Source organism: Pseudorca crassidens, chromosome 13 (assembly GCF_039906515.1).
Source record: "Pseudorca crassidens isolate mPseCra1 chromosome 13, mPseCra1.hap1, whole genome shotgun sequence".
NCBI lineage: Eukaryota > Metazoa > Chordata > Mammalia > Artiodactyla > Delphinidae > Pseudorca > Pseudorca crassidens.
The window spans coordinates 33,876,531-33,900,088 of record NC_090308.1 but is presented as its reverse complement, the minus strand read 5'-3'; the positions used below and the strand labels follow the sequence as shown (position 1 = coordinate 33,900,088).

The following is a 23,558-nucleotide window of genomic DNA, read 5'->3' as shown; positions in this document are numbered from 1 at the left end:
AAAAGGGAACCCAGGTTAAAAGACAGTGACCCATTTAATAGCATAACACTGATCTATCAAGCATTTAGGAGGCCAAGTAGAAAGTGAAGGATTTGTGCAAGCCAATGGCATTTGCCACGATGACACGCTGATAGACTTTGTAGTTAAAGCTAATGAAGCCAGAGAAGTGACAAAGAAACAATACACACATTGTACAATGGGCCTCTTCTTAAAAGGGAAAGGGATGCTAAACAACACAGCAACCTGCAAAATGTATTGCCTAACCAAAGAAAATGCAATCAAAGTGGCCCATGATGATGACCCATCATAAAGTTATCATTTGTAATAACATTTTAATATGCCATATTTGAAGACATGCTATTGCATGTTGGAAAGAGCACTGGGCAAAGAATCAAAGTATTAGGTTTCTAGAGTTATTCTTGACTTCACAGTCACATAGCTTTAGGGGTGTTTTAAGGGCAATGAAAACATTGGGGATTATTGAGAGACGATATTTAGCACAAACTCTAGCTATTATTATTAATGTTCTTGATCTCACGTTGTGAGTAACACAGAAGGTTAAAATCCATAAGACTGCATTTGGAAAAAGGTTTTAAACACACCCAAATTACCACTAAATTTGACTTTTATGATACCTTTTCCTGCACTTTTCCGTGAGTCTGAACTCATTTGCCCTTCAAGATACAGCAGATATGAGCTCATTAACACAAAAGTGACTCCATAATACGTATAATGAAAGAGATGGGTATTATATTATACTTAAAATTGGGTCAAAGGTTATAAATTTGACTTGAAACATGTTTCTTAGAAGAAGTAAGACTGCCCAAAATAAATTGTAATAAGTTGTTCAAAAAAGAGGCTGTAGAAATAGTTAATACCTGGAATTCATCTTTGAGATGTGAAGAGTTTGTCTGGGAGTCTATTCTAATCATATCAAAATATGCAGCTTTAAATTCACAGACAGGTATGGCAGTTTCTCCACATAAGCAGGCTTCTAAAATGGCATCATGAATAAAAATGTACTGTTCCTATCAAAAGAAAGAAAAATTTCATAATATTTAATATAAATGTTCTTTCATCAAAGAATTTTTTCTATATGACTTGATGAGCTAATATCGATTCTATGTGAAAAGCACCTAGTATTTAGTTTGATAAATATTGGAAAGCAAACAACAAAAAAAGGCCACTAGAGGTTAATCAGCAATCAACACACCTCTGTCTGGACCATATTGATACGACGAGATCTTAAGGCTTTGACACAGTTGTAGATGTCAACAACACCCTCTCTTTCAGCCATGTCCAGCATGATGTCAATCACAATGTAACAACCAGTTCGTCCAGCACCAGCACTGAAAAATAAACAGATCTAAAGAACTGCAGGAAGCATGTCTATGAAAATTGAAAGAGCCTTCTGATTTTCAAATAAGTGGAATCAAACTGATTTAACAAAGTATAAGACATAATTTGTACTTACTGTGTAAATGCTTATTAATGAACAAATAACTTCATGTAGAGTATCTACTTTGGTGTAAACTGAGGATTGGAACAAATGAAAAGATACAAGCTTTGCAAATCAAACTGTGTTTTGAAAATAATGTATATATGTCACTCAAGTTCCATAGCTCTCTTACAGTCTTCGCTTTACATAAATTTCAAGCTCGTAGAATTGATCAAGGAGTGGATTCGTGCTTTAAACTTTCACCTGAGACTGAGAGACTCACACTCACGTGGTTGTGGGCACTCGGGCAAAATGCAGGAATGCTGTCTTAGTCAGACAGACTCTTGTCAAGGCAAAAGAACATTAATTCCAAAACCTTTAAATGGAAAATCTGAGGAGTCACAATTCAGGGGAAGTGTTAATAGTGAGGGTGGGGAAGAAAATGGCGATTATCAATGGGGAGGAGACCAACAGTAAAAAGAATATTTGAATGGTGATACAAAGAGAAAATGAAAATGAATTGTGAGGTATGAAATATAATTCTTAACAGGTCACAAAGATGCCACTATCTTACTGTATTTAATTCAGTAGTTGAATCATAATTCACTGTTGATTGTTTTACCCACTGGAAATATTTCTACAAATATTTCTCCAATCATATATAGAAGTCAATGGAGCAAACAAGATATAGTTGGGATTTTTACAGGAAATTCACTTTGTAGTTAGCTTCCTCTTTTCCATAAATTCAGATACCCAAGTGTAAGTAGAAAAATGACACTTCTGTTTCAAGAGAGTATCTGAGAATCTTGGAGCACTTCTGAAGCAAGCCATTCATAGGAAAGTAAACCTCTATGATAAGTCAGGACACCCCATAATTGAAAACCCATTTATCTCATTTTCTAAATGCATAGATAGACTATTAACATTATTTCTTTGTTGTCCAGATTTGGTCATTTCTCTTAAACTTACTGTTATTTAAGAAATTTAAGTAAAAGGTATTGTGGCTATCTCTATTTCTTTTTTTTGCCTACCATCTTCTCAATCACTGTTCCCAGGGTTTGAGACAAGAAAGTAATTGAAGAGTATATCAGATTTCTTGAGGAGGATTGAACAGATTTTTTTTTGCAAGGTACACAGTATCTGATCCTAATGGGACGCCTTACTTTTACTGTATTCTTTGTGCTTTATTTTCCCCCTTTTATACATGGTCATTTAAATACTGAATAGTCTCGATTTTCAGAAAGAAAAAAAATGCTTAAGCACAATCTATTATGTAGCTTGGAAGGGACAGTATTTGAGAATAGTGTGCAGCATTTAGGAAAAGCTTTTCAGATTCAGTACATATTTTTCTGTTCATATCTCAAAATGAGGCCATGTAATTTGCTTTTAGTGTCTCTGAATGCTTGTTTTAAGAGAAGTTTCTAATCAGAAGAAAGTCTGGATAATCAGATTTTTCTGGCATATATTTGCTGGATTTTACTGATGTAGTCTTCAAGGTTCTCTGATGGATGGCTTTTAAAAAAGAAAATTCTTAAGTAGCTGTTTTACAGCACAAATTCTTGCAATTTAAACCATTTAATAACTTTCTATGCCTCAAATTTAGTTTTTTTTTATTCTTAGAAGCTTTATTCATACTAACCAAAAATTGGCACCAAAGCCAATATTCATCAACAGGAAAATGGATAAACAAATTGTGATATATGTCATAAAATAGAATATTATTTAGCAGTAAAAGGAAATAAACTACTGATAAAAGCAACACACTGGATGAATCTCCAAAACATTAAGTTGATCAAAAGAAGTCAGACGCAAAGAAGACATAAGTATGATTCTATATATGTGAAGTTCAAGGCCTGGCAAAGCAAATCTGTGGTGACAGAAATCAGAATAATGGTTGCCTCTGTGTGGGAAGGACAATAAGCTGGATAGGGTATGAGAAAACTTCTAGCAATGATGGAATTGTTATCTTCCCCCCTCCACACACACATTGTATTTTATTTTTACCAAATTTAGTTTTAAAAGCTGGGATTCTATTGGGAATTTACTAGATAGGCAAGAAATCTCTATCTTTACCTACCATTCCAAAATACAATACGGGATTTGCAAAAGTGATCTAAAAAAAAAACAAACCACAACACATCTGCACACACAGATGTTGCCACTAAAAGGCAGAGTTTCTACACTCGCAATTATAGACAGTACTACACACATTACGATGAATATATTTATTTCTGAAGTTTCTATTTTATATCTTCCTTAGAGTTAACTTTTATTTTATTACTGTTTTACCTTATCTGTAATACATGAAAGCTGAAACCTTGTAAGCCAGCGGTCCCCAACCTTTTTGGCACTAGAGACCGGTTTTGTGGAAGACAATTTTTCCACAGCCCCCGGCGGGGTGGGTAGGGGAATGGATCAGGCAGTAACGCCAGCGCTCGGGAGCGCTGGGGAGTGGGAGATGAAGCTTCGCTCACGTCTCTCTCTCTCTCTCTCTCTCTCTCTCTCTCTCTCTCTCTCTCTCTCTCTCTCTCTCTCTCTCTCTCTCTCTCCCCACCTCTTGCCCTACCGGCCCAGGGGGTGGGGACGCCTGTTGTCAGTATGCATTAGTTTTTGTGCTTACAAGCCTTGTCTGGATATTTTTAAAAAGCTGACTGCACACAGTCAATGCCATGTGGACTACCACTTACCTGCAATGCACAACGATGGGGCCAGCGCTGGGAGGGTTGGAGAACTTGACCCGCCGGATAAAGGAAAGAAGGCCTGTAGCATGGTAGGGTACTCCATGGTCAGGCCAGCCGGTGAAATGGAACTGTTTAACTTCACGCATCTCACTGTATCCCCTCTGTGCAAACATGTAAAGAAGTGTTTTCAAAAGGACCAAAATAGAGCCATTAAAGACAACCACGAGTACTAGACCTGATTGACAATGAAAAAAATCAGAAATTTATCAAAGACCATGCTTTTTCTGAAAAAGGATGCTGACATGGCCTAGGAGCTTACCTTTATTGTCAGACAACTGCCAAAGAAAGAAAATTAGAAGTCTTGCTCAGTTCTATAAGTCTGGGTAAATTGTATTTACCTTGACAGTCTGTTCCTTACTTGGAATGACAACACATAAAATGATTAGGGGAAAAGGAAGAAATGGGAAGTTAAAACGCTGCCCTATTGACCCAATGCACTGAGTTCTCAAGTGGTGTATAAAAGCAACTTTCTACTTCTCACCTCACAAAGAGATTCTGATGCCTTGCTTATCCATGTTGAAAATAGTTTTGATGTATAGCATGTAGGGATTTTCCAGAACAGTACTACTCTAGATTGGTTTGTAAAAATATACAGACAACTAAACTGTTCTTTGGGCAGACTATTTTTCTAAACTCTGTGAAAGAATTCAGCACACAGAGGATTACTTATGGCAACAAAAATACAAAATGAAAGAAGCAAAGCATCCATCGTCATGTCTCTCTCCTGTTGGGTTAACTTAAGAGAACCCTTTCAATGCACATTTCAAAGCTCTTCCCTTCCTTTTCTTTTTTCCCCCTTCCTTTTTGTTAAAAGAAGCCTGTACATTGTAGTAGCAGTGCTTGGAGAATATAGATGAAATGCTGCATAATTTATTTTTAAGAATCCACATTTGTAGCCCCCCAAACCCCACTATGATCCATATATTTCCAACTCTACTGTGAGATCTGTGAATCTCAGTTTCACTTGTTCCTCAGAAAAGGTGGGAAAATTGCATGAAATAAATGAACTAAATTGAGAAAGTTTATCTTTAGATTCCATCTTTTTTTTTTTTTTTTTTTTGCGGTACACGGGCCTCTCACTGTTGTGGCCTCTCCCATTGCGGAGCACAGGCTCCGGACGCTCAGGCTCAGCGGCCATGGCTCACGGGCCCAGCCGCTCCGCGGCATGTGGGTTCCTTCCGGACCGGGGCACGAACCCGTGTTCCCTGCATCGGCAGGCGGACTCTCAACCACTGCGCCACCAGGGAAGCCCTAGATTCCATCTTAAACAGACTAATACCACCCAAACCTTGGAAGCCAGTGATCATATCTTATAATTCTTTTTCTTTCCCGTTCCTAGTACAATACCATACACAAAGCAGGGCTCAACAAATAAGTATAAGAGTGACAATGAAAAACATCACCATGGAATTGTGCAAATAAAATCACTTTCTTAACTACTTTTCAAGTCAGCTCCAGTGAGGAAGGCCATAAATTATTCAAAGATCTGACTTTAGACAATCACTTCATCTCCTCTGCATTGATCCTTTTGCTGGAGTTGCTGTAAGGACCTCGCTCTTTTTAGAAAATTTTAATATCTGGCAATGCATGTTCCCTTATTGTTCATTTTACTTAAATATTCCTGAGTAATTTTCAAATATGTGATGTAAAAAAAAATCACTCTTTTTCAGTGTTTTTTCTAAATAACAAGAAAATAAAATAAAAATAAAACCCCAATAATGTTACAATGTTAACAATGTTAGCAAGTCTCCTTATTTTTCTAATATAATTAGAGTATGCCTATAAATGTCTTTTAAATAAAATTAAGTGCATTACAATATCTATTAATAAAATCCCATGGTTTTGCTCCTGTAATGCACTAAAATAATGAAATATCCTGCTAGATTTCCTACCACAGTTGTAAAATCCTTGTATTCTTAAAAAACAATCATGAAAGATCGTGTTGCGATCTTTTCTTAATTCACTGCTGGATTCAAATTTTCAGCATGTTCTTGAATGAAGTTGGTCTGTAATGTATGTGTGTGTACATACTTGAGAAAGGGAGAGAGAGACTGAAAAAGAGAGAGACAGAGAGAAGAGCTTGAGAGAGTCCTATTTCTATGTGGTTCTGTTATCACAGTTATGCTAGCTTTTAAAATACATTTAGTTGGTTTTAATGATTTTCTATGGCCTAAATAGTTTGATTAACTTAGGCATTAGCTATTCATTAGTTATTCTTTAAAGGTTAAAGAAACCTCAATTACGAAACCATAATACAATTTTAATGGCAAATTTTAACACTCATTCTATTTTCTTTTACTATCTGTTCAGATTCCTAACTCTCTTTGAGTCAATTTTTGGAAATTATTATTTGCTAGAATATCAGTGTACCTAGACTAAAATCTGTCTCCAAGTTCACACGTCCTATTTTTTATAATTTTCCTAATAGCACTGTAACTGTAGTTATATACCTTTTGTGTTATCTAATGTTGCATGTTTTGTTTTGATTGTTCTTCATTTGGAATTGACAAGTGGTTTAGTTACTTTATTCCTCTTTTCAAGGCAATAGCTCTTTGATTAAATTTATTCTTTTTTGTTTGTGTTTTGGTTTTATATTTAATTTTTCCTTTGTTTTATTGACTTTTTTTCCCTGATTTTCTAATTTTATGAATTTTCACAAGATTTTAGACTGCCTTTCAAAATAGAAATCATTTTTGAGTATATATTTTTCTCATAAGATAACTTGTGGGAAATTTTGACATGAAATTGTTTATCTTTACAATATAATTTTAGTTTTAAGGCTATAGTTCAAAGATTATTCAAAAGAGGCTTTGGTGATTTCTGAGCCTAATCTGGGGGATCATTGGTCAGTGATTTGTTTTTTATTTTCCATTGGTTTTGGAAATGTCTTGAATTTTCGTTATACATTCAGATTTCCTTTATAACTAAGTACATGATTGATTTTTTTATAAAACTTTAATGAACTTACAAGAAGAATGTATACTCCAAATTCTCTCTTTCCATAATAATGGGATCTAGCTATTCATTAAATCATGCTTGATGGTTCTTTTCTTGAAATCTCCTACATCTTTGCTTATTTTTTTCTACTTGATTTGTCTAAGAAATTTTCATACATACTTTATAGCTGTGATCATCATAATCATGTTGTTCTGTATGATGGTACTTTCCATTTAATATTTGCCCTAATTATTTTTTATGATGGTAAAATTACTTATAAATATCATTTGCAAAGAGTGGTATTTCCAGATCATAGATGTGTAATTTAACTATCTATTGTGGACAGTTATGGTTATCTATAATTTTCTATGACTATATATGAGTCATTGTATTTTTAATAAATTTTTTAGGATAGATTCATAGAAGGTAAGTTTCTTGGTCAAAGGACATCAATATTTTAAAGTTCTGTAGATACACTGATTTACAGAGGGTTTATGTCAATTTAAGTACAATCAGCTACATATGAAAATATCTGTCTCACCATATCCTTAAAATCAATGAGGATTAGAATTCTTTTTTAAAAAGGTCTGGCTGATTTGAAAGTACAAAATGGTATAGCATGAGGTTAAACATTTTCAATAGGCAGCTTAGCAGTTCCTTTTTTTGGGGGGGATTCTATTGTTTCCTTTCTATTTATACTAACGCTATGAATTAAGAATATTAAATAATCACAGATTTGTTTTGTTGCGTGTACATCTTTTAATTTAAAATTTTTTGATACAGATAATTTTACACTTTTGTGTGGTCAAATTTATTAAACTTTTCTGCAACAATGTATGTTATTGCTCCTACGTCTTACTTCAGTCTACTTACACTGCCCACTCTGCTTCAGTCTTTCTGATCCTGTTAAAAAAAAGTCAGATCATGTTACTCCTGGGCTTGAACCCTCCAATGGCTGGCTACTTTTACCTTTAATACAAACTAAAATCATCATAGTAGCTCATAAGGGCTCACTTATCTGGCTCTGTTATTTCTCTGACTTTATCTCGTATTTCTTTCCCCTTCACTTACCTATCTCTGAATACCCTAGATTCCTGGCTGTTTCTCATGATGACAGGAATATCATGCCTTTAGGTCTCTGAAATGACTCTTCCCTCCATCAGGAATATTCTGCCTGGGACAACTTCCCTGGGATATGATCCTTCCCTGGGATATATAATAGTTGTATCACTCACTCCCTCATTTCCTTCAAGCCTTTACTTATGTTACTTTCTCAACAACTCCTTTCCTGATCATTCTGTTAAAACTGTAGGCCATTCCTTCCTCTACCTCAGCAATTTTCCCTACTTCCATTCCCAACATTATTTTTCTCCATGGTACTTTTCAAAATATATGGTGTATTTGTTTATTTGATAATTTTTAATGTCTTTCTCCCCTCAACAGACTATAAGCTCCACAAGAGCAGGGATTTAATATGTGTCCCAAGATTTAGAAACATGCCCGGCACATGTTATGCTCTCAAATAAATATCTGTGGAATGAATGAATGAATAGATTTGATAGCATCATCAAGACAAATCTTAACATGGATTTTAAGAAAAAAAAAAAAAGTTTCAATATACATATTTTTGTAGAACTTTAGGGTACTTACCCTTTCCAGGGTGAATGTCCTGACTACATATTCAGCAAGTGGTTCCATTTCTACACAAGTTACTTTGAAGTCACCATAAACTTCAGTATCATCAGGCCAATATTTATAGCACTTAACCTAAACAACAAAAAGTATATATAGGTGAACCTGAGTATATAATACCCATTAACCAAGATGATTTAATTTCAGTGATAACTCTTCAGGTCACAATTAAAAGACAGTGTAAAAATCTACAAATGAGATAAAATAACCTGTTACACAATAAATAGAAAGATTTTGTGCAGTTTCATAAAAACATACAAGCCTGATAATGCAATTAGATTCTAGTATAAAATCAAAGCTTACTTTATTTATTAAATAAGAAATAATTTCTCAGCAATCAAAGACTCACTTGAAATGGTATGCCTAAGAATTTTTTTTCAAACAATTGAATGATATTCTATTTTAAGTGTGTTATGTTTTGCTATTCAACTTACAGTCATATTCTGTGACACACAGATTTTTTTGTGCCTCTTACCCGGCCAACTTCAACTAAATTTGTAACCATCACAATGCAGGCGGACTGCTCTTGCCAGATCATTCTCCAGAAATCATATACTGTTTCATGAACTGGGCCTATAAAAAATTAATTTGAATATTATGTTATCAGAGAAATTTTGTAGTTATTAAGAAGTTTAGACAAGATAAAAAGCAATATAAACTAAATGACCCAAAGAAGAAAAATTAAAGGTGTAACACAAAATGTCACTGAAAGTACTTAAATTCAGTTCATATCTAAATTCACACTAAAGGCAAAAACATAGGCATGTACAAGTTTGTTTGTTTCAGTTTGCCTTCTATGTTTCCAAATTCAGAAGAAGAAATCACTAGTTTTTAGGGTACTTATATCTATCTCTAAGTTACTTTAATGCATCTTCATGTACATGTCAAAATAGGAAGTCTTACACCACCATCAACCAAACAGCACATATTACCAATTAAATATACACACATCATTTATAAACAGTGCATGTTTAGGGGTTAATGAAGAACTATCATACATATAAGGACACATTCTAATCTTACAGTATCATCTCTGAACTGCAAAAGCAGCTACTGGGCTCTACTCTACCCTATACCATGAAACCAGAATATTATTCACCATGGTGATCTTTCTAACTTTAAAGAGTTTATAATTAAACTCAATTACACCAAAGATATGTGAAAAACACTTAGAAAATGACCGCTGTCAAAAGAGCAAATTAACTTTTGTTTTACTTTCCTCTTTTATAAAATAAGATGTGCAGGTTTCTCTTCTGATGGTCAGTGGTCAGTTTGGGGAGATAACTAGAGTAGTTTTGGTGTTACTGTTAGTATACTTTTATTTCCCAGTGTGCCACTATAACAAGATTTCTTTACTGTCTTCTTATTTTCCACGAAGAATGAACTCGACTAAGTTCCCTTTAGCCCTTTGTTTTGTCTTAGTCTTGACTTTAAAACAATTGTTGCAAGACAGTCCAGTATTTCATTATAGCAGTGTTGGTCTTGGGTACTATTACGTGCCAGGCCGACAGCCTCTGTTGCAAGAAAACAGGCACCTTACACAAGATGAGATCTAACTTGCTTTCATCAAAAAATAAGTAATTTCTCTGCCCATCCCTGTTGACTAGTGGTCTGGGACATCAGGATACTAAGAACCAAATCTCAAAACTACCAGCAGCTTCTCGTTTACTTTTAATTAAAAAAAAAATCAAGGTTTAATTTATATACATTTTAAACAGAGAAAACAATTTGTATTATACAAATGAATAAAAAGCAGTGTTAAGCAGAAAATCTGATCTTTTTTTTTTCAGTTAATTCAGATAAAATTACAAAAAAAATCACATGGATGACTTAAGCAAGTTTGGTTACTCTATTACATTTAAAAAGGCAAAGTTTTACCTTGAGTTGCAATGTAGTGGCTTGGTCTCTGGTAGCCCTAAAATAGGAGAACAAATTGGTCATCATTTTATATCAGCGTCAGAAATAAATGAATGAAGGCATAAAAAGATGAAGACAACCACCTGTTAAGATTAAGTTACAGTAAAAAGTCCAGAAATGAGTAGTGAACTCATAGTTCACTTCTCAAACCTAGGTTATCTGAAAGGTAAAAATAAAGCAAAAATTAAATATTTTAAGGGCTCTGATTAAAATATATATTACATAATTGAGTTTTGTTTGCTAGGAAATAACTTCATAGATTTTGTTTGGTTTCACTAAAATGTTTATGCCTTCATGTTAATCTTTAGTCATTCATTCCTGGCAAAATTGTGTTCAAAAATATTAATTCTTATTTTATCATCCAAAAGTACAACACACTGCATTACAAATAGACAACGACATATTAGAACCATAAAAAAATAACAGAACATTCCAATGTTAGAGCTGGACAATGCATGCGTGCATCAAGTCAAAGTCCTGCTGAGATTTTTTAGAGAATATTTCTGTTCTATAATATGTTCAGGAATCTGCCAAAACTATTTTGTGTGTGCTGATAACATTAATTTACACACACATAATTATAGGTACACACATATATAGGGAAAGAAATCTTTTAAAAAATGCATCTTATCCTGAACAAAAGGTTTAGTATTTTTTTCTTTCTTTTTTTAGTGTGCCTTGAGTTCTATGTGGTTAAGCACTTAATATTGTTTCAATAAAGAAATTATTCCAGATAAGGGATAAGTTGTTAGCTGCTTTCAACTGGTTTGAATTCCAAAAGACCATGAATAGCAAAAATGTTAATGGTATAATAAGGTTAAGCTTTGACTTTGTTGTGTCTTGAGCAAAGGGCTTTAGTAAAAGCCTGAGTTAGCAGACCATCTGGTCCTAACCAAAATATCCATAAGACATTTGGTCCACGTCAAGGTTCTTGATATTTACAGGATCCCTTGGTTGTGTCCAAAATGTCCATAAGACACTTAGTCTATGCTGAAAGGCCCTTAAAATTTGGTTCCATCTAAAATGTGCATGAGCTTACTAGGTCCATGCCTAATGGTTTCGGATGGCACCAAATATCAAGAACTTTTGGCGTGGACCAAAGGTCTCCATGGACATTTTGGATAGGACCAAATGTCCTGCCAGGGTCTTGGCAGAAAACCAAGGTTAAACTAAATGGGTAAGAACAAGTATAAATTTGTCAGAGGACTGCTGATATATTTACTCTAGAGAGTAGACTGTTAAGTTTAGTTTTCCATGTTGAGATGTCTGATAAATTTGAAATATTGAATGAGAGTAAAATGATGAGCAGAAATTTAACCAATATACTCAGAGACTATACTTAATAAAATTCATTCATCAAATATATAAATAATGACATTTCACAAAATAACAGTAAAACATGAGCTTAATAAATGTGATAAAAATTATTTCCTATTTATAGAAATTAGAAAAAGTTGGGTCCTCATTTTCGTATCTTTTATATATCTAAAAATGTATCATATATGCTGCAATACTTGATATTTCTACCTTTTGCCTCACAATTAATGCATATTTAGAATTAATTAATTTCAGCACACCTAGGTTTGGATTATTTTTTTTAAAAAATAGCTTAAGTTTAATGAGTGCTTAATATGTGCTAGGCATTGTGCTAAATGCTCAACATGAATTACTTCATTTAATTCTCACAACAAAATGATGAGGTTAGTGGTATTATTATTACCCCCACTGTAAAGATGAGGAAACTGAGGCACAGAGAGATGAATCAACATTCTCACAATTTCCAGTGTGATTTTGAACCAGGAAGTATGAACAGAGCCTGTCCTTCTTATATGTAATGTAATATATTGCCTCCTTAATATTTTATTTTATTTGATAATTACTTTCCATTAAATAAAGAATTTACATGTAGATATGTTTGCAACCAAAACTGAACAGCAGAATGTATGATCAAAACAAACTTTCATTTGTATGATTCAATATATATGTGTGATATGCGTATTTTACAAATGCAGTTTAGTAATTATTTTGCCTAAGGATTTTCAATACTTTACAAACCAATACCACACACCACAAAATAGTCTCCCTACCCAGTTTTAACATCAGAAGTCAAATGTAAAAAAGTAAAATTTCAGAAACACTAATACACATCATACTATCCAGCTTCTCACATATGTTTGGGGAAGGGTAAGGAATAAAAACCAGAAACAGAAACCATCAACAAATAAAACTCGAGTACATAATAAATTGTCAAAAGCTAAAAATGGTCCTGTTTTTCTAAACATAGAAAAGGGAAAGAGGTAAAGTAGATCTTTACACATGTAAAGGAGTTACAAAAAAATGAACATAGGTACACCGTATGAGGCTAATTAGGGGAAGCATGCAGAGATAGCTAGTAGTGAGCATTAGTAGTAACTGTAATTGAGCAGTTAACATTAAATATTTATGATAGGGTGCTGTTATTTACATATAGTGGTACTTACATCCCTGTACAGCCAAATCTACAGCCCAAACCAAAGTCAGGTGTGAAAGAAAGCACAACAACGTCAGTAAGTACTAGGACGTAGAACAAGGAAAAGTGTACAGTTTGTTCTTTATTTTAAAAAGCTAGCAATCACTTTATAGGTAATAACAAGCAAAAAGATTTACATATATAAGCCAACAAGTTGGGCATACTGAAGGATAAAAATACTTACATCTATATAGTTGGCATTAATGTAATCTGAAGAAGGATCATCCTCAACAGGTTGCAAAATTACTCTGGAATGATCATCTAAATTTTTTAAAGGATAAAATAAAAGCTATTAAATTTTCCCCCTGTTCTGAGACAATGACCCTAGTAGAGACTTAAAATAATTCGGTGGTTAACAGCTGATTATCCATAATATACTTTCAAAATTTCCTTGGATACCAGTCATTTGAAGAAATGCAAGAACTTTAATGAGCTCATTACTTATTACAATGATAATATTCTGTTAATAAAGCTTCAATGACTAACATTTATAGTCAGAAAGCTTTTACGGGACATGATAATGTCTGATAAATTATCATTTGAGTCATAAATTTTTCTAAAGAACTGAACTTGCCTTAACTCCTAATTTTGCTTGTTAGGCATGATTCTATATGGGTGGGATCTTTTCTCCCCGTACTTTACAGAAAATGAGCCACAGAACTAGGGAGTGAATTTCGAACCCCTGATCTCAACTTGTTTTGTGAGAGTCAAGGTCAAATTCTGATGTATTCAAAAGACAGTGTAAAATAATTTAAATCGAGAATAAAGTGGTCTAAGTAAATCAGCAGTTAGTTACAAGCTAAACTATCTGTTACTTTTCTTACTGCCCCTTTGGTTTCATATGATAATCAATTTATTTATCTCATGAATACATTGTAAAGACTTCATCAGGAGGAAGTCCCTTATGATAAGTAACATGGAACACCTGGGGTTCAGGCACTGGCTCCAAGAAAGGAAATATGGTATATGGAAAGAATAACACTCCCACCTTGAATATGTTTGGTGGAAGAGTTACAGCAATTTATCACTGAAAAAATCCTTCGTATTTGTTATTCTAATATTTTCAGCTGTTAATGACACCCCCATATATTTATGTACAAACATAAAATCAAGCGGCACGTTATCTCCACAGGGTGAAGAGTCTGAGTCAATTAATTAATGAGGATGGTGACAATTTCTGAATCCCTGCCAATAGCCAATGCTGTTCTAATATTAAATGGATTATTTTATGAACAGATGTGTCACCCTCTGGGATTTTTTTAAAGTTTAAAACCATATAAGGAGGAATTGCAAATTACTCTTTATCTTCTACACACAGTATTTACATTCACCAAGAATTGTAAGAGAACTTACACGCTATAATGTTTCCATATCGGTTTTTTGCTCTATTTTGATCTTTTTTAGCTACATCCCAAGATGCTGACTGTCCTTCAAAGAAGCTCTAGAAAAAAAAAAAACCAAAATTAACAAGCGCACTGAATTTAATTCCTTTTCTTGAATCAGGTTTGTTTGTTCTGAAGACAAAACAGTAAAAGCCATCTTCTCTGGGAGGAAGGGAGTACTACAGCAGTAAACAAGTTCAATTTTCAGACCTCAAAGCTTGTTTGTTGGACTCCTACTTGCTCATCTTGGATTGGACTGAGTTTAAATTAAGGACAAGAAACAACTTTAGGGGAAAAAAAGGACCTTGAAAGTATTTCAAATTTAAGATCACTATAACTTTGTGAGATGGAACTAGAGGAAGCATCAATAGCTTCAAAACTACTTTTAATGAGCATCTTTCAAAAGTATGCTTCCTTTAGCATTTCTAACAGGAAAAAGAAAACCTGTTTTCTCCCATAATTATTCACTAAATCGTGTGCAATACACCACATTTCAGTTTCTTTGAAGATCGTGGAAAGGACTGAGTCTCTACAAGAGACCATATGGAAATTAAAAAGAGCCACTATCTCCAAGAATCTTGGAACAGATGAAATTGTTGATTGGTTTAATTACCATATGCAGCAATTTAAAATATGGGTATAGATTTCTTTTTGCAGAAAAACTTAAACTTTGCTCAACACAGGAAATGGGGTCTTCAAAGAGTCAACGGTCTTTGAAGCGAGGTACACAGGAATATACATGTAATGAACAACAACAACAAAACAAACAAACAAACAAAAAACACCCCAGCTCTGGCAGAATATTGTAATTCCTTGCACTATTTTGTTAACACAGCATAGTGTTTCCTGCATATATCTAAAATCAACATTCAAAATTCAAAAATAATTTTACTCATTCCTAAACTAAGGTATAACAAGTAATCTTAAATTAAAGGTAATGTTTAGAAGATTCCTTACAAAGTTAGATGTATTTTAGGTGGTCTTTCAAAGTAAAGTACTGTTTGTTCTCTTTTACTTTACATATGTGTGTACAGTGGGGGAGGAACTTTCTTGTACACCCCAGACTGATATTTCTCAGTAATTGAAAAGTGTCAGAGGAACTGTTTCTTTTTTGCTATACTATGTTTATTGGGATGTTTAGTTTAAATCACTTCTTTTGTAGTATAATCTTGGTATTTTGGTTTGAGTAACAAGGGGCAATAACGATGAAAGAAGAATTTCCCATGTCCTTTTTTGGGCTTCTTTTTGTTGTCTGGATTTTCCGCGCTCTGTTTTTCTTCCCAGCCCCCCTCAACCTATAATCCTCAAAACAAAACTCAGAGTGACAAGTAGTACATTTAGGGCAAAAAGCTAGATCTTATTTCTCAACAGAGGGTCAACAAGCAAAGAGGCAGAAAAGTATCCACTGCTTAGGTCTTTCAAATAGCAGAACCTGCAATGATACAATGGGACTCAAGGTATCTTGCTATGGATTTTTGAGCGGGGGAAATATAAAGTCTAACAAAGTGGTTTTTAAGTAACAGTCAAATAAATTATGGGATCCAATATTTTTTTATTTCTTAAAAGGAATTTTGACCCAGATATATCCCCAGGAAGTACCCTTTTCTTTCAATCCATCTACCCCCCTCTCCTCATATGTACACTTGATTGTACATTTACAGAGAAAGGATTAGACAGTCGACAGAGTATTCCACTGCTTGCTATGTTAAAGCTGTTACATGGCGCTGGGTATCATGGTTAGAAATGAAATTCAATATAGTATTGAAACTTTCACCTCATATTCCTCTTTGAACCCGTAGCTGTCTGATGTCTTCATGAGATTAATGTGCTGCAGTAAGTCGGCTACCCTGATAGCTGGGTGCAGCTGTCCCGTCTGGTAAGGGGATTCTGTCCCCTCACACAGGTAGCGAGGTACATCTAGAAGACGACTGGATTCTGCTGTAGCACTGTGGTTCTCATCTGCCATTTTTCAGATTCCAGAAGATTAAAAAAAAGACAAAGTTACCTTGTTTAATATATATCTATGCAAATAAGATTTTAAGATCTTATGATCTTTCTAATAGTAGGAGGAAGGGAAAGAAATATAGTATAGACCTAGGGCAGCACCCCTATAAAGACAAAGCCTTTTACTTCAGCTCAAGGTAGGAGGTCAGGGTATATTATGTGTCTATCAGTAAGACAATACATGCTGTGAGATGTAGAGGGAGACACCTGATCCACTTTTAAAAACTATAAGTGGGAGATTTTGCTGAGTTCTGACTTTTTCTTGTACCTGCAGTCAGAGCAGTATAGAGTGGGACCAGAAGATCAAGTTGCCAATTGGAGAGTGTTTTCATTCTTGATTAAATTGAACAAATCCTTTCCCACCCATATCCCAACCTCCCTCTAGGCAACCCATCCCCACAGGGCTGCTCTTCTTGCCCTGCGGCCGTACTATGCCCTTCCACCTCTGGCTTTTTACCACGATACACTCCCAGACTGGGAAACATGAACATTCTACAGAATCAGCCCCTGGGCCCACTACGTCTGCTAGCCAGGTTACATGTGCATTTATACTTGATCTCCATTCCCTTGGTTTATTATTACTGTTGTGTTTTTATTGCTGATACATTTTGACTTTTCTGGCTACTGTATAAAAGAAATGGGGGTATGTCTCTGGGGCAAAATATTTAGGTACTTCCTCTGGAATTCTTCCTCGGCCCATTGAGGCTGAGCTACAAAGCACCTGCTTTGTGTTCCCATGGCCTCCTGTTCTCCAACATTCATTTCACTTACAATGTACTTTAATCATTTACTTACTGATCTATTTTCCTCACTAAACTCTCAATACTTAGCATGTAGAGACAAGAGTCATATTTTTCTCTTTATTCTTAGTGCCTGGTGCAAAGCAGTCACTCAATACATATTTCAATGACTCAGTTAGTTAGAAATCTATTAAATCCCTCACGACCCACATTTAAGTATAGGCCCCATCTCAACTGTGTTGTTAGCTTAAAATGAAAAGAAACTCTTAAGTCTCTGTCATAAGAAGGAAGAAAAGAACAAGAACATTTTACCTCTGAAAAATAAATATTACTTTAATGACCACAGTACTAATCATTACAATGAGAAGAAGCATGCTTATAGTTACCACATTTAAACTTACCATGTTAAAAAAAAAACAAATGTTTTAAGGGGTGTTACTTTAGAAAACATTACACTGCCATACTCATTAACAGAGGAGAAAATACACTCTTAGGGGAACTTTTGTTTTAATGATAATGCATACTGTAGAGAATGATATTTAGTTAACAGTTAAACATATTTCAAGTGCTGGTACATTTGCCTGTTCTATCACCAACTCTACAAATAGGATATGGCAAAAAATGAATTGTTGTCCCCATGATAAACATTTTTTCTTCCTGGAGAAGGAAAAAAAAAAAAAGAACCCCACAATCAGATTTGTATGCTTCTATAATTTAGGTTGATTGCATTTACTTTACTTTCTCTTATTAGGATGAATGCAGTTTTTCTTTTTGAATTTACTTCTAAAACTCTACATTGAACTAAAAAAACAAAACTCTGCTGGATTCTGTTGTGACCTAAAAACACCCAAATGAATTAATGCTCTTTACTCTGGTTTCCCACTCCTCTACACACAAACGTTTGCTAGCAAACATGATTTATGAGAGTTTCCTGTTTTTTCTATGAGACAACACTCAATTGATCTATCTTTGCTAAAATATTGTAATCAATACACTGACATAAAGAATATATACATCTCCCAGTAAAATTAAATTCAGAAGCCACCGATTTGGGCACTACCACAGAATATAAAGCTTAGGATGAGAAGTAAAGAGAATAATGTCAGGGAGGCAAAACGCAATGACCCAAGCTGGAATAAGGTAGTCAGTGCTCTGTGAAGCAGCCCCAGAGCACACGTTGTACCTGCTGGAGCAGTGGAATATTTACATTTGTAAAAGGCTCAGTGAGAAAAACAGAATTCACCCATATTCCAAATCTTACATGATTATCAACATGAAGTAGACAGTGCCTTTTGTTTTGCATTAAGCTTTAATACATTAGTACAATGAGCAGTATTTTTTTAAATTATCACATATGAATTATTAATCTCTATACATTTCTACCTCATTAAATTACCTAATAATGTGACTAGAAGTAAGAGTACATGTACTAATCATTATCCTTATCACACATTTAAGAATAACTTCAAATATTTCCTTGACGGAAAGGTTTCCTAGAGTTCTTTGTAATACACTTACCAGTTATAGGGACTTTAACCCAATGAAGCAGTAGAACACAAAAAACAAAAATATGAATCAATACAAAAATTTCTAACTTCTTTTTAAATCAGTAAGCAGATATTAATATCAAGCAATATTTGAAGTGACTTCAAAAATTGCTTTATAAATACAAAATCAGCTGGATGCAAAACAACTGTAAACACAGTGATTCCAAGAATGATGAAAAAATGCAACAAATCATTTCTAAATCTGGTATGATTAAAGAGCTTTTTAGCTTTTAAGAAGAAACATAAAAAAAAATCAGCTTGACCTTCAAAGTGAAATAAAATGCACACTGACTGTTTAAATGAACAGATTTTATAATTCTATTGTGTTAACTCTAGCCTTCCTTAAACAAAAATATCTTCTTTCATGGGGAAAACTGTTACAATAGTCTTTTAAACTTTATACATTATCTCCTTTTCTGTTTACTAAGCTCTGAGGAAAAGGTATGGTAAGAAATATTATATTATTTTACAGATGGAGAAGCAAAGACAAAGGTATTTTCCTGAGTTCATACTGTGAGTCCACAAGAGGACTGAGACTTAGACCCAATTCTACATGTCCTTGAATATTACTGTAACGAAATTTTAACAGTGAGGTAACTATCTTTTTCCTTGAGTTTTTAATAACTTAATTGAATTTAACTTATTAGTTTGACGCTGACAGCATTCTACAGCTCTCAACAGAAGATGACGTTTTCAGAGGCATTTGATGCCTCCCAAAGATCATGATTCCTGGCTCCTTCCTACATGATCAGACCATCCCTTGGGGCAAATTCCCCAGCTCACTTCCCTGCCATTACTGGTGTGGACATCAAAGGGAGAGTGCAATCAGAGACAGATTCTTTTAGAATATATCTTTAGATTATAAAATTATAATTTTTAATAATTATTTTAGTGAAAAAGAGGTATATTTTGCTTAACTGAGTTAGTTGTATTGTTCCAACATATTTTTAAAATATAATTAAACATTGAATACATGGATAATAAAAACATGCATAAGCTAATGTTTTGTGTTCAAAGAAATTTAAATATAAAACATGAGAACTGGGAACTTTTAAGATACATTTATCTGGCAATTTCTACATTTCTCTGGTTAAATCTTAAATATTAGAAGCAGGGGGGTCAAACTGATAAGACAACTTGCGAACATATGAGCAAGCTGGTCATGAATCATTGGTGTATAATTAGTCAAGGAATAGAGTACAAATTGAAATGAAACTCATTCTATTCTTAAATATACCGTTGGATTAAACATTATTTTAATTTTAGCGCTGAAAAGGTCTTATTCATCACTAGCAATATCAGTTGTCTTGGATGTTATATAGTGGTAAATCTTGGCTTATTCTAAATTTTTTGAAAGATAATGCTTATGTAAGATGCACATAGAATGCAAAACTCCATATCAATATTGTAGCAACTTTACCTGCATTTATAAAGTCTTAACAAAGACAAAACTAAAGCAAATGCACACATTCCTAATGTTTACTTGGAAATGTGTTCTTTAGTTGCTATAAAATTAGGAGGATTTAGAAAAGCCCTTTAAATCAGGTAGATTTTTATATATAAACTAATGATTCAGGTAGCACTGGCCCCTGAAATGTGTGCATTTGGGTTCATTCTACTTACTTGCATGTATAAACATTAGGTATATATTGGGGGCCCTTGTACTTTCACTCCAAATCTAACAGAACCAAGAATGAAAGAATATGTTGTTTTTAAAAAAGCATACCTTACTAATTTGAAATGCACTAGATCTAATTGTGTTGACCACAGTTGCTCTCTTTGATAAAACCAGGACTATATTTTCGAAATCAAACTGCTTCCTGTGCTGTAAATAATTACTGCGTGGACAAAGCTATAACCCATGCAAGGAAGGGTGATCCATGCAAAAAAAGATGACAAAGAATTAGGGCCTCACCTAACACAGCAGTCGGCACAAGTGGATCATTGGGCACTGTAGGAAAACAAAGCTCATGAAGGAACATATTGCCCTAAAGTTGTATTTTATGCTCTTTTTTCCCTTTAAAATAGATTTATCATTTCTTAAGAAATATATCTATTAAACTTTCTTTGATTACTATAACCTGCAAAGGTAAAATTCTCTTTTTCAAAGCCTTCGTTATCTCAAAATACCAGGAAAGGTGCATCTATAATTATATTTCAGTAGTCAGTTCAATTTTAAAAGCCAAGAAGATTCAGCATGACATTATAAGGATTATAAAATTAGGGGGGAAAAACATGTATTTTAGATTTATCAAGTGTGAGGTACTTAGAGAAGTAATTATCTTATATTCATTCCAAATAAATATTTTTAGTTAACTTTGGGAAATAGATTTAATCCTTTCTCCAAGTTCATAAGTGTATATTTATAGTTATACTGCTAAATTCAAGCCTCCTAATAAGGTACACAGTCATTAGATAGAAAAGCTTTGGAAACAAAAATCCTTTCAAATCCTTAACTGATTAATTTTTAAAGCAAGTGGTTAGAGAGATGATACATCTATATTTTTAACAAAACTTACCTTCAACAATAATAAGATTTTATGTTTTTCTCTATCATTTATCTTATAGTGAAATGAAAATAAAATAGATCAGAAAAGCTCTATCATTATTAAAACTAAATCCAAAATGACTCATTACAACATTTCTAACTAATAATTTGGTATAGATATATATCAGGGAAAATGATGGCCAATAATTACTAAAAGTTTTCACCAAGCTGAACATTTCAGAAAAAAATCCCTTTCTGAAAAGCCATAAATGCATACAACCTACAAATACTTTATTTTCTCAATCTTACCATTCCATATATTTATAATCTGTATCGAAAATAATACTTCTATTGTTTACTTCTTTCCTTATACATGTGTTTCCCAAACTGAGGTAAACATACCTCTGGGATCTGTGACAAAATGCCTCTGTGTACACAAGGCCAAGGATAAACAAAATTTGCCTTCTTCAAATACCAATTTTACTTGGGGATTTGAAGAGACAGGTAATTTAACTTAAAGTAACAAAATAAAGACAGTGCTATAGAACAAGATATAAAAATCAGAGAAAAATTGAAGATAATAATATTGATTGTGAAGCAGTAAACTACTTCAGAGGTAATATTTTAAAAGACAGTATTTTAAAAGATCTGCCTTCATAGATCAACATGAGGAATTCTTAACATGGATGGGTGAATGGACGGATTTCACCGTTCCCTGCCAATCCCTCAATTCAAGTAAACTTTTGGACTTCACACCAGATACTTAAGTGTATGTAGATTCCTCTTTCCCCTGGTTAACTTTTTATTACTGAAATTCTCCAGGAGTCTATAGAATAATTAAGTAAAATAACTTTCCCATGCCAATAACTCCCAGAAAGAATTATGATATTTCTTATCTCAAAAGGAACTTTATCTTACACAAAGGAAGACTCAAATGGCAAAACAATTATAAAAAAATTCTGACATGAACTAATTTTATGTAGGCAATCAAGTATATTTTAACCTAAAGCAATAACATAAGATTTGGTGAGTGGTATATGGATATGTCTTATAACACAGTAATAAAATTCATACAGTTTGAAGTTAAACTAAATCCAATATCAAGACTGAAAATAAGCCTTCTGATAAACTCCATACTATTCTATATCACTTTTTCTCTTTCCAGCTACTTTTCCCATCTCTCTTTCTTATTTCCCCTCACTATTCAAAAGGTAATGTGTTGAATTCAGAGAGACATTAAAGATCTTTAAAAATCTTTGATTAAAATTTTGATGAACAACTTACATCTTGGACTAAAATTATGTTGGTCCATGAAGGTGATGGAAAGAGGGTCTTCTGCATGCAGAGTGCTCTGATCAGCATAACTTCGATCCATAGCATTCACCATGTGCGTCATCTCCTGCCGGGTGTTCCCCAGAGCATCTTTGCGTTTTTTAGCAAGCTTGCTGCCAAGACAAATACCAAAGGGAAACCTTAGCGTGAGGCTTGAAGGAGAGTTGACACCAGCAGTAAATAGTTCAGGGAAGCCCGAGGATAAGAATACAGATTTGGTTTAGAAACTCTAAAAACATGTCATAATTTCAGGAATTAAGTTTGACATCCAAATGATATTTGTTGATTGCTATAAAATTGTTTTGTCATATGGATATTTCAACATTCAAGCTGTCAACCCAAATGTCTCATCACTTCTTCTATTTTATCATTAAAATAAATTATCATAAAAAAATAAATAAATTATCATAAAGCATGACTATACTTTATTAGAACAGTAAGTAAATACTTCCTTAGTAGAGTTGCTCAAGGAAAACTTAAGCTAATGCTAAATTTTGGTTTTCCTCTGGGTGATTAACACGCTTGAGCAACTTTTAGAAGTTCTTCTGGGGGAAGAACATGACTACTTTTTCAAGTATATTTTACAATAGTCATCCAACTAAAATAGATAAAGAAATCCCATTCTTCAGTCTTTGTTCTATTGTTCAGTAAAAATGCAACATGTAGAATTAACATATGTAGCAATATATTTATAACATTAATCCAAACCTAACCTAGAAACTTGTAGAATCAACCGCAGCTAGATATAATGCAAATACTCAGGAATATATGGGAAAATTATATACTTTATAAGGAAAGTACTTTAAGAAAAGTTTGGAAAATGCTATGCAG

General features: G+C 33.7%; 1 protein-coding gene across 13 annotated transcripts in view; it reads right to left on the bottom strand.

The window, feature by feature from the left end:
* The window catches only part of PTPRK (protein tyrosine phosphatase receptor type K), a 566,337-nt gene that overhangs the window by 11,809 nt on the left and 530,970 nt on the right, over positions 1-23,558 (bottom strand). For 5 of the 13 annotated variants that reach the window (XM_067702139.1, XM_067702144.1, XM_067702138.1 and 2 more), the window contains 12 exons: positions 22,680-22,840; positions 20,823-20,858; positions 16,391-16,575; positions 14,588-14,675; positions 13,419-13,495; positions 13,206-13,223; positions 10,687-10,723; positions 9,284-9,381; positions 8,767-8,883; positions 4,126-4,280; positions 1,214-1,349; positions 879-1,028 (listed from right to left, as the gene is read on the bottom strand). In XM_067702139.1, coding sequence (XP_067558240.1) covers positions 879-1,028; positions 1,214-1,349; positions 4,126-4,280; positions 8,767-8,883; positions 9,284-9,381; positions 10,687-10,723; positions 13,206-13,223; positions 13,419-13,495; positions 14,588-14,675; positions 16,391-16,575; positions 20,823-20,858; positions 22,680-22,840 — 1,258 coding nt within the window. Of the gene's footprint in view, positions 1-878; positions 1,029-1,213; positions 1,350-4,125; positions 4,281-8,766; positions 8,884-9,283; positions 9,382-10,686; positions 10,724-13,205; positions 13,224-13,418; positions 13,496-14,587; positions 14,676-16,390; positions 16,576-17,666; positions 18,018-18,878; positions 18,891-20,822; positions 20,859-22,679; positions 22,841-23,558 lie in introns of those variants that run through there. The other 8 variants (XM_067702141.1, XM_067702146.1, XM_067702147.1 and 5 more) reach the window with 4 other exon arrangements.